Source organism: Balaenoptera ricei, chromosome X, assembly GCF_028023285.1.
Source record: "Balaenoptera ricei isolate mBalRic1 chromosome X, mBalRic1.hap2, whole genome shotgun sequence".
NCBI lineage: Eukaryota > Metazoa > Chordata > Mammalia > Artiodactyla > Balaenopteridae > Balaenoptera > Balaenoptera ricei.
This window is the reverse complement of record NC_082660.1, coordinates 111,307,794-111,320,409: the sequence shown is the minus strand read 5'-3', so window position 1 is coordinate 111,320,409 and position 12,616 is coordinate 111,307,794. Positions and strand designations below refer to the sequence as shown.

Sequence of the window (12,616 nt, the reverse complement as noted above, 5' to 3'; positions counted from 1 at the left end):
TTAGATTATGTGAAAATAAAATGAAAGCTTGTAATTGTCCTTTTATATTCAGTAAACCAGGAGATATTTGCTCACGAGTAAAACAGTTATTTTAGAGTCCCAAGCCTCATTCATTCTGTACAGAGAATCAAGAGCCTTTTAGAAAAAGCAAAAACATCATGCAAATCAATATATATTCATTGAGTACCTTTGAAGTATGAGACAAGGAACCTAGAAGTTGACTTGGTCCCTGCCCTAACAGAATATACAATGCAGAGGCAGTTGAGGAGGTAGGGTAGATATTACTTCTGATTAAAAGACAAGAGGGAATAATAGCCACAAAAAAGATATTTAAAAGAGCTCTCCCATTAGCTGCTAACTACCTCACTTGGAAAATCACAAGAATACCAATCTAGACCATAGAGTATTACCATTTAAGAATAGATTATAGAACTAAGGCTTAAGCCTAGAAAAATTAAAGTTTAGATATATATCCTGAAAGTATATTTTTAAAAAAATCTCTTAAAAATTATGAACAACATGGAGAGACTATAAACATTTTTATGAACACTTGGCATATAAGGTTTGAATGGGACATATGGACAGGGTGACTTAAAATTTGGAAGAAAGAAACCTAGGGCAAATAAAATGAAATCCACCTTTATATAGCTGTTAATAAAAAAAAAAAAAAATTGTTACCCCCAAGAGGTTGTCCAAGCTGACAATACCATTTAGGCTCAGACAGAGTTTGGATAAATACTCTTTTTAGGAGCATTTATCCTAAAAAGGAATATCAAGAATAGGCTATTATGCAAAAACTAGAGATGTTGAGGTTGATATCTTGCCTGTAACCAGCTTTGCCACAAAAGAACACTAGATATTCACTAGATATTCTTGTCAGAGAAGAAAATGGGGCTGACTCAGCATGACATTTTCCTTTATTTTCTCATGTTTTTGGAGGCATAAGAATGAATACCTATGAATAGACATTTCTTCAAAGAGGATATGAAAAACAGCCAAAAAGCATACGAAAAGATGCTCAGCATCACTAATCATCAGAGAAATGCAAATCAAAACCACAATGAGGTATCACCTCATACCCATTGGGATGGCTATCATCAAAAAGACAAGAAATAACAAGTGTTAGCAAGGATGTGGAGAAATGGAACTCTTTGCACTGTTGGTGGGAATGTAAAATGATACAACTACTACGGAAAACAGTATGGAGGTTCCTCAAAAAAGTAAAAATAGAGCTGACATATGATCCAGCAATCCCACTTCTGGGTATATACTTAAAAGAATTGAAAGCAGGATCTCAAAGAGATATTTGCATACCCATGTTCATAGCAACATTATTCACAGTAGCCAAGAGACGGAAGCAACCCAAATGTTCATCAACAGATGAATGGCTAAACAAAATATGGTATATATGTACAATTAATCAGCCTTGGAAAGGAAAGAAATCCAGTCACACGGATAAAACTTGAGGACGTTAAATTAAGTGAAGTAAACAAGTCACAAAAAGACAGATACTGTGTGATTCTACTTATATGACATATCTAAAATAGTCAAATTCGTAGAAACAGAAATGAGAATGGTGGTTACCAGAGGCTGGGGAGAGGGGGAAAGAGGAGTTGTTTAATGAGTGTAGAGTTTCACATTTGCAAGATGAAGAAGTTCTGGAGATCTCTTTCTCAATAACGTGAATATACTTAATACTACTGAACTATACACTTAAAAACGGTATAGGATGGTAAATTTTGTGTTCTGTGTTTTTTATCACAATAAAAATACATTTAATAATTTTTTAAAAAGAATAAATGCCTGAATTCCGCTATCCTATCTGAATGTGATTTGGCCCTAACACCTTGACTCAAGGCCTTTTTATCGCAGTCTTCTTCTTTATTATTTGTTTTAAATCAACCTCAGCTTCTAACTGGAAGTAAGTTGAATTCCTTCCTCTGGGTATAAAAATTAGTCTAATGTTTGTAGCTAAGGGAATGCAGGTTTAGACACTCATAAGTATGTTTACAAGATGTAAAAGAAAAAATTCATTGGTTATTTATGCATCTGTTGTTAGAAAGCTGTAGATTTCTGTCTATTTCCTATAGAATTTCAAGTGCCGCATTAAATCACATCATTTAGTGCTAACAGATACCCTCAGAATTATGTTGTATGTAGGGTTTAAAAAGAGAGAGTACATTTTCTCCTTTTTTATAGATGATTTTTAAATCCTTACAGGAACATTTATTAAATTCCCATTTACCAGCACTGGGTCTCATCAGTCTTAAAGATATTTTTTTTTTCAATTTCCTTATATGCCCATTTCCTTTTGGCAATATCTTGCTTTTCCTTTTTAAATTTGAAATTGAATATTAAAACAGATGCAAAGGAGAGTACTACTTACACATAAACTCTTGAACTGCATTTTTATCATTTCCTCTGTGGAAAAAACCCCAATTGTATGAAATTGATAGCAACATTTTAGTATATCCTCAGGTCCCCTGGGAAAAGCAATGTGCTTAGACAGATGATCTGATTTTATGAGCACATAGCTGAAGTCTAGCAGTGTGCATTTGTCTTTATGCTCCTACTTTTTTCAGGGACTATGAAAACACATTTAGGCAGTAGTTTCGCTTTCCAACAATGGACTGCGAAGCCTTTGACAATACATAGCATTTGCATTGCTGTTGTTCATGATGCACATCAAAGTACAGATCACTTTCAGCAGAGAATCTTAATCTCAGCTTGTTAATAAGAAAACAGGAACCTTAGTATATGAACTCATTTTATTATCTACCCTCACTGAGGACTGTGATTTGGATTCCACTCAAATATGAATTAGTTTAAATGTTGCTCTGCTGCAACTGTTGAATTTATTCATTATGTTGTAATATTTTACTTATGAAACTGCATTTGGAAATCCTTTGGTATATATCAAGATGAAATTACAGTGCTCAAGGATATTGATTATTGCTTGTAATTGCCATCATAATAGCCAACAATTCTCTGTCTTTCTTTGTCTTTCTTCTACTTCTTAATGATATACCAAACCAAATCAATATCCAGCATATGGGGCCACTTACATTGTCTCAAAAATCCAATTGTTCTCCTTCATAAATATGCAAAGGATCGAAGATTTTTATCTCCAAACATTGAATAAAAAAGCCCCATACTGCTAGATTTCTCTTCTATCCCATAGGAACATATCACAGAGTGTTGCTGTATAGGATCAGTTATATGCAAGTGACATATTATCGCCTCCAGTGTAACCACAAAGTTGTGGTGGGGAAATGGGGAGGCTTCTCCACTCTGCTGTTTGTAAAGTGCTATACTTCTTCTCAACTAGTAAATTAGATGGCCAAAGGGGAAAACATAGGCTGGGAGAGATAGCCAGACATTAAAGAAGAAATCTACCTCCTTATGACATGGAGGTGATTATTTCAGGGACTAAAGAGGAAGTACAATCAAATGGAAGAAACATAATGCTGTGAGTCACTTTTTCAATAAAATATGTTTATTCTTATTTCTACTACATACTCTTTGTCCATTCTGGGGATACGTTCAGTGCCTTTAGAAGCAGCAATAACTCCTTTACAGTCTTAACGACTGAAGAGTAGCTTCTTTTTAATGGTTCCCCATTCATTCAAAATAGTTAAGATGGTCTTTAAAACTTACTATGAGAACATGTGACATACAGAAAAATAGATATGTATTATGAAGTACTGTTTGAATAGATGGTATTTGGTTAGCCCTGGTCAGTTAACCCAGAAGATTAGATAGAATCTGGTGGTAATCTGGTGAAGACTGGTTGGCAGGTAGCACAGGGTAGTGGAAATACACTATTTTGTAAGTCCTCGATTCTAACTACATTGATATCATTAACTACTGATGTTTCTTTTAAATAATCCACTTTTATTCTCTGGGCCTCCATTTCCCTAACTGCAAAATGAGGGTATTGGGCTGCTAGCTGATTTCTGAGATCCCTTCTAACTCTGTGATTCTGTAGCCACCATTCTCACGTTTTTCTCTCAGGTCCCAAAGGCAACCGGGTAAAATTGTGGCTCAATCCAATATCATCCACATGCCAAAATCAACACAAAGCATGCTTCTTCTGTGCCCTATAAGGCCTGGGCACAAAGGCCTTTCAGAGCTTCATGTGTCCACTAGCTGCAGAACCCTGATATACTGTACTGTAATGTCGTGGTTAAGATCAATGGCTCTGGAGCCAGACTGCTTGGGCTTGAAAGTCGGCTTTACCAGTTACTAGCTGTGTGACCATGGACAAATTACTTAACCTCTCTGTACACTGGTTTTCTCATCTGTAAATGTACATACTTACTGTAATGGGATTGTTGTGAAGATTAAATTATATAATGCTTTCTGAATTAATTAGAATAATGTCTGGCACAAGTAAGCACTTAATGAATGTTACCTCATTATCATTATTATAATAACTATTATCATTACCACTTTGCTCCTACTAAACCTCTTTTGATCTCTGTTTCATCATCTGTAAGATTATAATAATAATATCAACCCCACAGATGTATTAGGATCAAAATATTGCATATAATGTACCTACTTTGGTGCCTGGCTTTTCTAGGTGCTCAGTAAATTATGTTCACATAAATAGAACCCACTATTCATGTGGTTGGTATTAGTCACTGCATTTTTCCCACTGATCCCACTCCCAATCTTTTTGATACTGGTTACAAGAACAATACAAGCTCAAGGCAGAAAACTTCAAAAAATACCCCTACTATCCAAAGGTAACACAAATTATTATCTTTCCATGAACATATATATTTTTTTATTTTAAAAATTGTATTCTATTGCCCATATTGTTTTGAAATCTACTTGCTTTTACCTGGTGGCATCTGTAAACACTTTTCCTAATGAATAGATATTCTTTTACAGTGCAATTTGTAATGGTTGTATAGTATTCTACTGCGTGTTTATAAAATAATATACTTACCCAACTATCTATTAATGAGCATTTGGGTGTTTATCTTTTGCTGTTATAAATAACACTTCAGTGAATGACTTTTTATATACATTGTCATACACATCATTTCCTAAGGATAAATTCCTATAGGCATAATTTTTGGACAAGGAATATGCATATTTTAAGTCTTTTGTTACGTAATGCCAAATTATCTTCCAGAAAGGCTTGTGAATCTCCACTCCCCTCAGCAATTCTGCCCTTTAAATAACTTTTATCCTCATATACTAAAGCAAAACTCTCTAATGTGGATATTTTCATTAACTGGCATGTTGACAGTTGTTTTTTCCTTTAAACATATATGCTTTTGTTCTTTAAAAATGGAAGCTAAAATCAGTCTTAAAAAGGTGATGTTGGCTCTTTGCTCAGTGGAAGGGTCTTGTGATGTATTACATGAAAATGTGGCACCAAAATGTTTTTTGTTTAGCGGTGTATTTTACTGCCCCAGGCAGCACAGTAGAGTAGATTGAGGACTTTGGAGCTGGAATGGCTTGAGATCCCGTTCTGGCTTTGTTATTCACTTCCTAGGTGGATTTAAGCAAGTTACTTAACCTCTTTCGGCCTCCATTTCCTTAAATACACCATGCAGATAATAATGTAGCCTATTTCATATGAATGAATATTAACTGAGATAATGAGTGTTTAACACAATACATGGCACTTAGTACTCGATAAGGGTAAAGTATTGCACAAAAACATATTTTTATGCCAACTCCTTACATGTGAATATATCACTACTGTTTATGAAATACCCATATTACAATAGTCATGAGCTGTCAATAATCATCCTCTAGTAATTCAAACATGACAGCAGTATGAAGTTCCAGGACAGGCAAAACTAATGTAGGGTAGAAAAAATGCAAAATAGTGGTTGCCTCTGGGGGTTAGGGAATAGGGATTTACTTCGAAAGGCAGGAGGGCACTTCCTGGGGTGATGGGAATGCTCTGTATCTTGGTAGGGGTTTAGGTTGCACAGGTGATTGCATTTGTCAAGTCTCAGTAAATGTACACTTAAAATTCGTGCATTTCATTGTGTATAGTTTTTTATGTTATATTTACATATAACAGTTTATAAGTTTAAGGTGTCCAACATGTTGATTTGATACATTTATATATTGCAATACAATTGCCATTTGTAGTGTTAGCTAACACCTCTATCACATAATTATCATTTCTTTCTTGTGGTGGGAATAGTTAAGATCTACTGCCTCAGCAAGTTTGATATTTATTTTACATTATTATTGTCTATAATAATACTGTGCATTAGCTCTCCAAGACTTATTTATCTGCTAGTTGCAAATTTGTAACCTTAAACATCTCCCTATCCCCGACCTCTCAGCTCCCGGTAACCAACACGCTGCTCTTCGTTTTAACAAGTTCATGGATGGATCTCGAGGATATTATGCTGTGAGATAAATCAGACAGAGAAAGGCAAATACTGTATGATATCACTCATATGTGGAATCTAAAAAACTCAAACTCATCATGTATAAATTTTACATTAAAAATCTATAAAAAAAATATTGAACTCTAGATAATAACATGAAAGTTGAAATATGTGAAGGGAAGTGTACCGATGTATGCAGCTTACTTTGAAATGCTTGAAAAATGAGATAAAAAATGAAATGAAATGTTTTAAAAAAAGATGGACTAAGATAGGAATGGAGAGGTGGATAAATATGTGATAGAGTGAATATAGTCATATGTTAAGTATAGAATCTAGTTGACAAGTATATCTGTGGCTTTGGGGTTTTTTTTATTTTTAAAATTGTTTATTTGATAACCATCTTTTAAAATTTGAATCTAGCATTTTTAAGGCCAGTGCTGCTCAACTGGATGCGCACATCAAACTTACCTAGGACGTTTTATTAAAATATACATGCTTAGGACCTACTCCAGATTTACTGAATCTCTTTACTTGATATTCTCTTGAGTAGATGTGTGTTTATTATAAAATTCTTTCCTTTGGCTGTATGTTTGGCAATTTTTATAATAAAATATAGGGTGAAAATATGTCTGTGAAAGCTAGTCTCTAAATAAAATACTGGTCTCTAAGCCATTCATATTATCAAAATTCCTGATGATACTTCTCTTTCTGTTTTTGAGTATTATATTTAATGAAAGGGAGCAGTATAGTGAATACCATCAAATGTAGAATGTTAATGCTCAGAATTTGAGAATTTCATTAGTCAACAAGTCAGGGAAAAGAAGACCTCTTTCCTCCTCTTAAAAGTCTAAAATAGGAAAACAAAAAGGAGACCACCAATGGCGCTTTGGAATTAAGTGTTAGGTATATGAAAATTTTGTTGAGTTTCTCCTAGTTCCCCTGTGCTTTGTCATAGCATGATTGTTTCAAATTAGTAGAATTTGTATTTCTGTAGCAAGTGGCTTTGGTTTTGATAGCCCAAACTTTTGTTTGTTTCCTTTCCGCAGGCATTTCCTGTTCAAACACGGATCTGGTTCCTCGGCCATCTTCAGTGCAGCCAGTCAGAACTACCCTCTGACATCCAATACTGTGTACTCGCCTCCTCCCAGGCCACTTCCTCGAAGCACCTTTTCCAGACCTGCCTTTACCTTCAACAAACCCTACAGGTGCTGCAATTGGAAGTGCACGGCCTTGAGCGCCACAGCAATCACAGTGACTTTGGCCTTGTTACTAGCCTATGTGATTGGTAAGCCCTTTTTTCCATGCTTCGCTTTTCTTCTTAATCAAAGTCTTGTTTTGCTTGTGGTGGAGTTGGGGGAGGGGGGGTTCTCTCTCTCTACTCTGCGACCTACAAATTTGAACTAAGGCTTAGTATTATCAATAACAAATAGATTTCTAATTAGGTTATTTATTTATTTTTTGGTACTTCCTAACCTTAAATACTGCTGAGGAGCGTAAGGATCGCTCTTTGGGAAGAAATATTTATACTACTAGCACAGTCTTATTGATTGCAATTACTGTAGTTAACCATTTCCCCTTCAGTTAAAAGGTTGTTATGGTTTTCTCATTAGAAGTCATAAGTACCAATCTACAATAGCTTCTTAAATTATAGTTAAACAATAATACTGCTACCGAATTTTCAGGTAGCAATTTCGTTAAAGTAGTAGTTACTTGGAAGCTATCGGAAAATCCAGGGCATAATCTCTTTCCAAGAATGCAGAGTTTTACACTGGGACTAAAAAAATGTCTTCTTATTTTCACTAGGTAAATGGCTGCAAAATTGTGTGGTTACTGTGTTTGTGAAGGTAAAAGAGAAAACAGTAGTGAGGCACACTTTCCACTTTTAAGAAAAATGTTGTTCTTGAGGCATCTTGATTAAAGTCACCCTTACTTGATAGCAAATCGTATTGATTTTTCTGGCTGGCATTTTATTTTGGCTGAACATTAATTTCCTTGTCTGAGTGGTTTTACAATCTAAGATGTAAATTAACTTAAGAAACATGTATTTTGTGGAAGCACTGTTCCTAGAAGAATAGCATATCATGGTAGAAAATAAATTCTAAGTATGTCACTTGTATCTTCTTTTCAGGTTTAGCCTGATTTCTTAATTGAAGGGGAACTACCCACAAAGATACATTGAATATGATTCTGATAGATTAAAAAGGGATTTAGAGTTTCTTATAATTATGAAAAAGTAAGATTTGTTGAGTCTGATTTATTAAAAAATGTGAACAACAAGAAATTTCCCATAACCAGTTTTTATAAGAGTCACAGAACAAAGGGTAGTAAGTTAAATAAACAGATATATTTTGTAGGGGAGTCACTGATAATGTCAACAGTATAGGATCATAGCCTATATTGATGTTCATGATTATCTCTTTTCTATTTTCATCATACAATCTGAATATGTTTGAACAATGCTTCTATTAAATGTGGATAATATTAACCTATAATATCAAAAATGTGTCCTTTATCTCAGACATTTCAGGATAACCCAACATGTATGTTTATTTGTTTTGTAATAACGTTTAATGAGGAATAGCGCTGAAGGAATGGAGGTCGGAGATGAGAAAGTACTGTAATATAAACAGGGTTTTAATATAGTATCATTCAAAACAAGGAGTAATTTGAAAAGTTTAAATACATTAGAGGCCCTTTAAAATGTTATTGTTCAATTATGAGACCAACTCTTATCTTATAGGTCAGCTTCTATTAACTTTTACTATACAGAGAGATAATATTTTAGATTCAAGACTTTACCTCTGGAATAAACAAATTCAGGTAATAGCAAGCTTCTTATTAATAGGTTAATACTGTATTCAAACCTATGTTTCTATTTAAATTTATTATATGGCCACTCATATAAAAAATTGTATTATATACTCTGAGACTTGTTTAATTAGATTATGTTTATTCATTTCAGAAGCAAAAGTGGAGGGTTTCCCTGGTGGTCCAGTGGTTAAGACTCTGCGCTTCCACTGCAGGGGGCACGGGTTTGATCCCTGGTCGGGGAAGTTCCACATGCCATGTGGTGCAGCCAGAAGAAAAAAAAAAAAGTAAAAGCAGAATGTTTCAGTTATTTCAAGGACTGCCTTTTTTAATAGGGTAAACAATGGCATATAAATTTGATATGACAGTAAGGCCGTATAGTACAACGGTTATGAGCATGGATTTTTCAGACCTCTGCCACTTCTTAGGCATGTTACCTTGGGCAAATTATTTACCCTTTTAAGGCCTCCATTTCCTCAACTGTAAAACTGTCCTAAAACAGTACCTGTAACATAGGGTTGTCATAAGAATTAAATGAGTTAATATAACTAAAGAACTTGGAATAAGACTTAAAACACAGTAAGTATACTATAAATGTTAAATATTATTATTGTTGTTGTTATCATTACTACCTATATAATCATTATTCACTATTAAAATTCACTGGTGCTCAGAGTTAGCCATTTTATTCATGGCTGTACCCCAGCACCAAGAACAGTGCCTGGCACATAGCAACCCTGTCGGTAAAAGTTTATTGAAAAAAACGAATTATGCTAAGCACTCTACTTGTATTAGCTCATTGCATTCTCAGAACAGTCCTTAAGGGTAGCTATCAGTATTAAATCTATTTTATAAATGAGGAAACTGAGGCACAGCCAAGATAAGAGATCACATAGAGGTCATAGCACTAAGAAGTAGGGATCCTGAGCTTTGAGCTTTAAGCCAGAGCAGCAGACTGACCCCAGAGGACATGCTGTTGAGCGCCAGGCCTTGCTGCCCTTCTAGCACTGCAGTAGACCTTGCAGTTCATTTACTTCTTGGTCTACTAAGTAAATCCACCATTTTTTTTCTTATTAAATCACAAATTAAATTAAATTTACCAGGTCATCCATTGCAGTAGTTACTGCAACTAAGATTTGTGGATCGGTGAGAGATATCTGTTGAAGTGCTTTTCTGTGTGACTTTGAAAATGCAGAAATATCAGGCTAAATACTAGCACAGTAGGTTGAGTGGGTTCAAAATGAGGAGATGTTGATGGCAAACACTGTAACTTTGTTCTGAGTTCTGTCATGAGCTGGACATTATGTGACTTTGGATAATCAGTTAAAATCTCTTCCTCCACTTACCCCATCTGTGCCATATCGCTGACCACCTCAGGAGGGTAGAGTAAGAATTCATAAAGAGGCATTCAAGTGAAAGATGTCGCATAAGAACTGTAACATACAAGATTATTTTTAAATGGCTTTCTGTGGTTGAAATAAAAAAGTATTATATTTCAAAATATGAAACCATTTCACTCTCAACTCTTGCTGAGTCTGTAAGAGTCATCTGGCTTTTTTTCGATCCCCCTTTGCAGTTTCTGTATAACCCAAGTAAGATCTTTCACTGAAACTATTTACTGCTTCTGTTTTTTTTCCTGTGCAAATTCCTTTCTGCTATTTCATGTTCCTCTATTATCCATTATACATAACCTTTAGATACGAATGGCTATAGGCTGTGCGGCCCTCAATCCACTATGGGAAATCACATCAGTATCAGTGGGACATCAATAGATGTTCTGTGCATTATGGCTCTGTAAGTGGTCATTGGAAAGCAGTGGAAATCCAACAAGTGAAAAGTCAGAGCTGGATTATTCAGGCAACCAGCCCCATCCCCACTCCTACCCACTATACCTTTTGGGTCAGCAAGTAAATAATTTCTTTGAATAAGTTTTGAGGTCATAAAATTCAGTGAGGGGAGGCATGGGAAGATACTGATTATATAAAGATATTATGGAATGGCTATTGTCATCACTTACCCATAAATCTGTAATATTTTCCATCTGAATCAAAAAATATGTCCTTACGCTTCATCCTCTCTGATATTTTGGCATCAGTGCCAGTCAGAAGCACATTTGCTTGAATTTACAAATAAGCCATATGAAGTAGTAGTCAGGAAGACAGATGACCATTTGCAAGGCATCAAGAGGAGGCGAGGTTAAGGTGCTTCATCAATGGTTGTGAAGGGCACAAGCTCGGCTTCTCTGGTAATCTTTGATGTTTTGATCAAGTTACTCCACAGTCAGCAGTTTGTGTAAGAGGCAATAGAAACTCACAAGAATACATTGTGCCTGCGGTCAAATGGACTGTTGCATTGAATGAGTTGGGGAGTAGGGATTTCTGTCTCTCAAACCCAATATCATCAGTTAATGATATCAATGTTCTTTTTCTTTTGCCATGAAATTAGTAGTGATTCATACCACCTTCAGGGGATGCAGGTAGTGTCCAAACTCTACAGATGAAATAATTTAAGTCCATGAATCTCCTTGCCGAGACATACTATATAGCCCACATGTAGAAATTTGACCAGAATGGTTGTTAATACAGAATTAGGAGAGAGAGAATATTGAGCCCAATTCTGTGATTGAAAGTTTAGGGATGAAACTATTCAAGAGGGCAAAGGGCCTACTGCACCTTGCTCTCTGCATCAAAGTTGAGTAACAATGATTTTACTGCTTTCTTCTGCCTCCTTTATACTAGTCCAAATTGCTCTACTTTCTAGGGCTGTTATGACGGTGGAGTAAGAACATGCTGAAAGTGATAGAATGAGAGGAGTGGAGTGTGTTTATTTTGCCTCCATCACAAAAAAGAATGCAAATACTTTATAATACAGGGAAGAAACAAAATAGAGTAAGGCAAATTTTGATTTTGGAAAATTCAAGAACTTAGTTTTTTTTTAATGGAGAGAATTGAAATGGAGGTTTTTTTTCCCCATCAGATCTAGATAGACAATGCCCCTTCCCACAAAGTTTGCTAAGTATAGATAAATACACCTAACAAAAACCATCTCTTTCACTTACTAGTAACTTCATTAATGCCTCTGTGCCTCAGTTTCCTCGTCTATAAAATGGGAATGTTGATAATACCTTCCTGATAGATTTTCTTTTTAATTAAATGAAGGGAAACATGTAAAACACCCAGGACATTGCTTAGCAGATCTAAGTAAAGATTAATGCTTATTATTAGTGGAACAGGATTATTATTAGGATTATTAATTTGAGCTGAGGTAAGCATAATGAGCATACAGTTTATCCTAACATAAACTACTTTTGTTTCCCTTCTTCCCAAAGTCATCTAGAACAGTTTTTTCAGAGCTGGAATGTCTGTTTCACAAGAATCCTCTAATGGGTCTGTTGTTTCCTTCTGCCTGGTCTATAATATCTGTAACTTTGCCTTTAT

General features: G+C 35.2%; 1 protein-coding gene across 3 annotated transcripts in view; it reads left to right on the top strand.

Annotated features, from left to right (window-relative positions):
• TENM1 (teneurin transmembrane protein 1) overlaps positions 1-12,616 on the top strand; it is a 557,972-nt gene that overhangs the window by 232,376 nt on the left and 312,980 nt on the right. For all 3 annotated transcript variants that reach the window (XM_059911842.1, XM_059911841.1, XM_059911840.1), the window contains exon 5: positions 7,418-7,656. In XM_059911842.1, the coding sequence (XP_059767825.1) occupies positions 7,418-7,656 (239 nt within the window). The remainder of the gene's footprint in view (positions 1-7,417; positions 7,657-12,616) is intronic.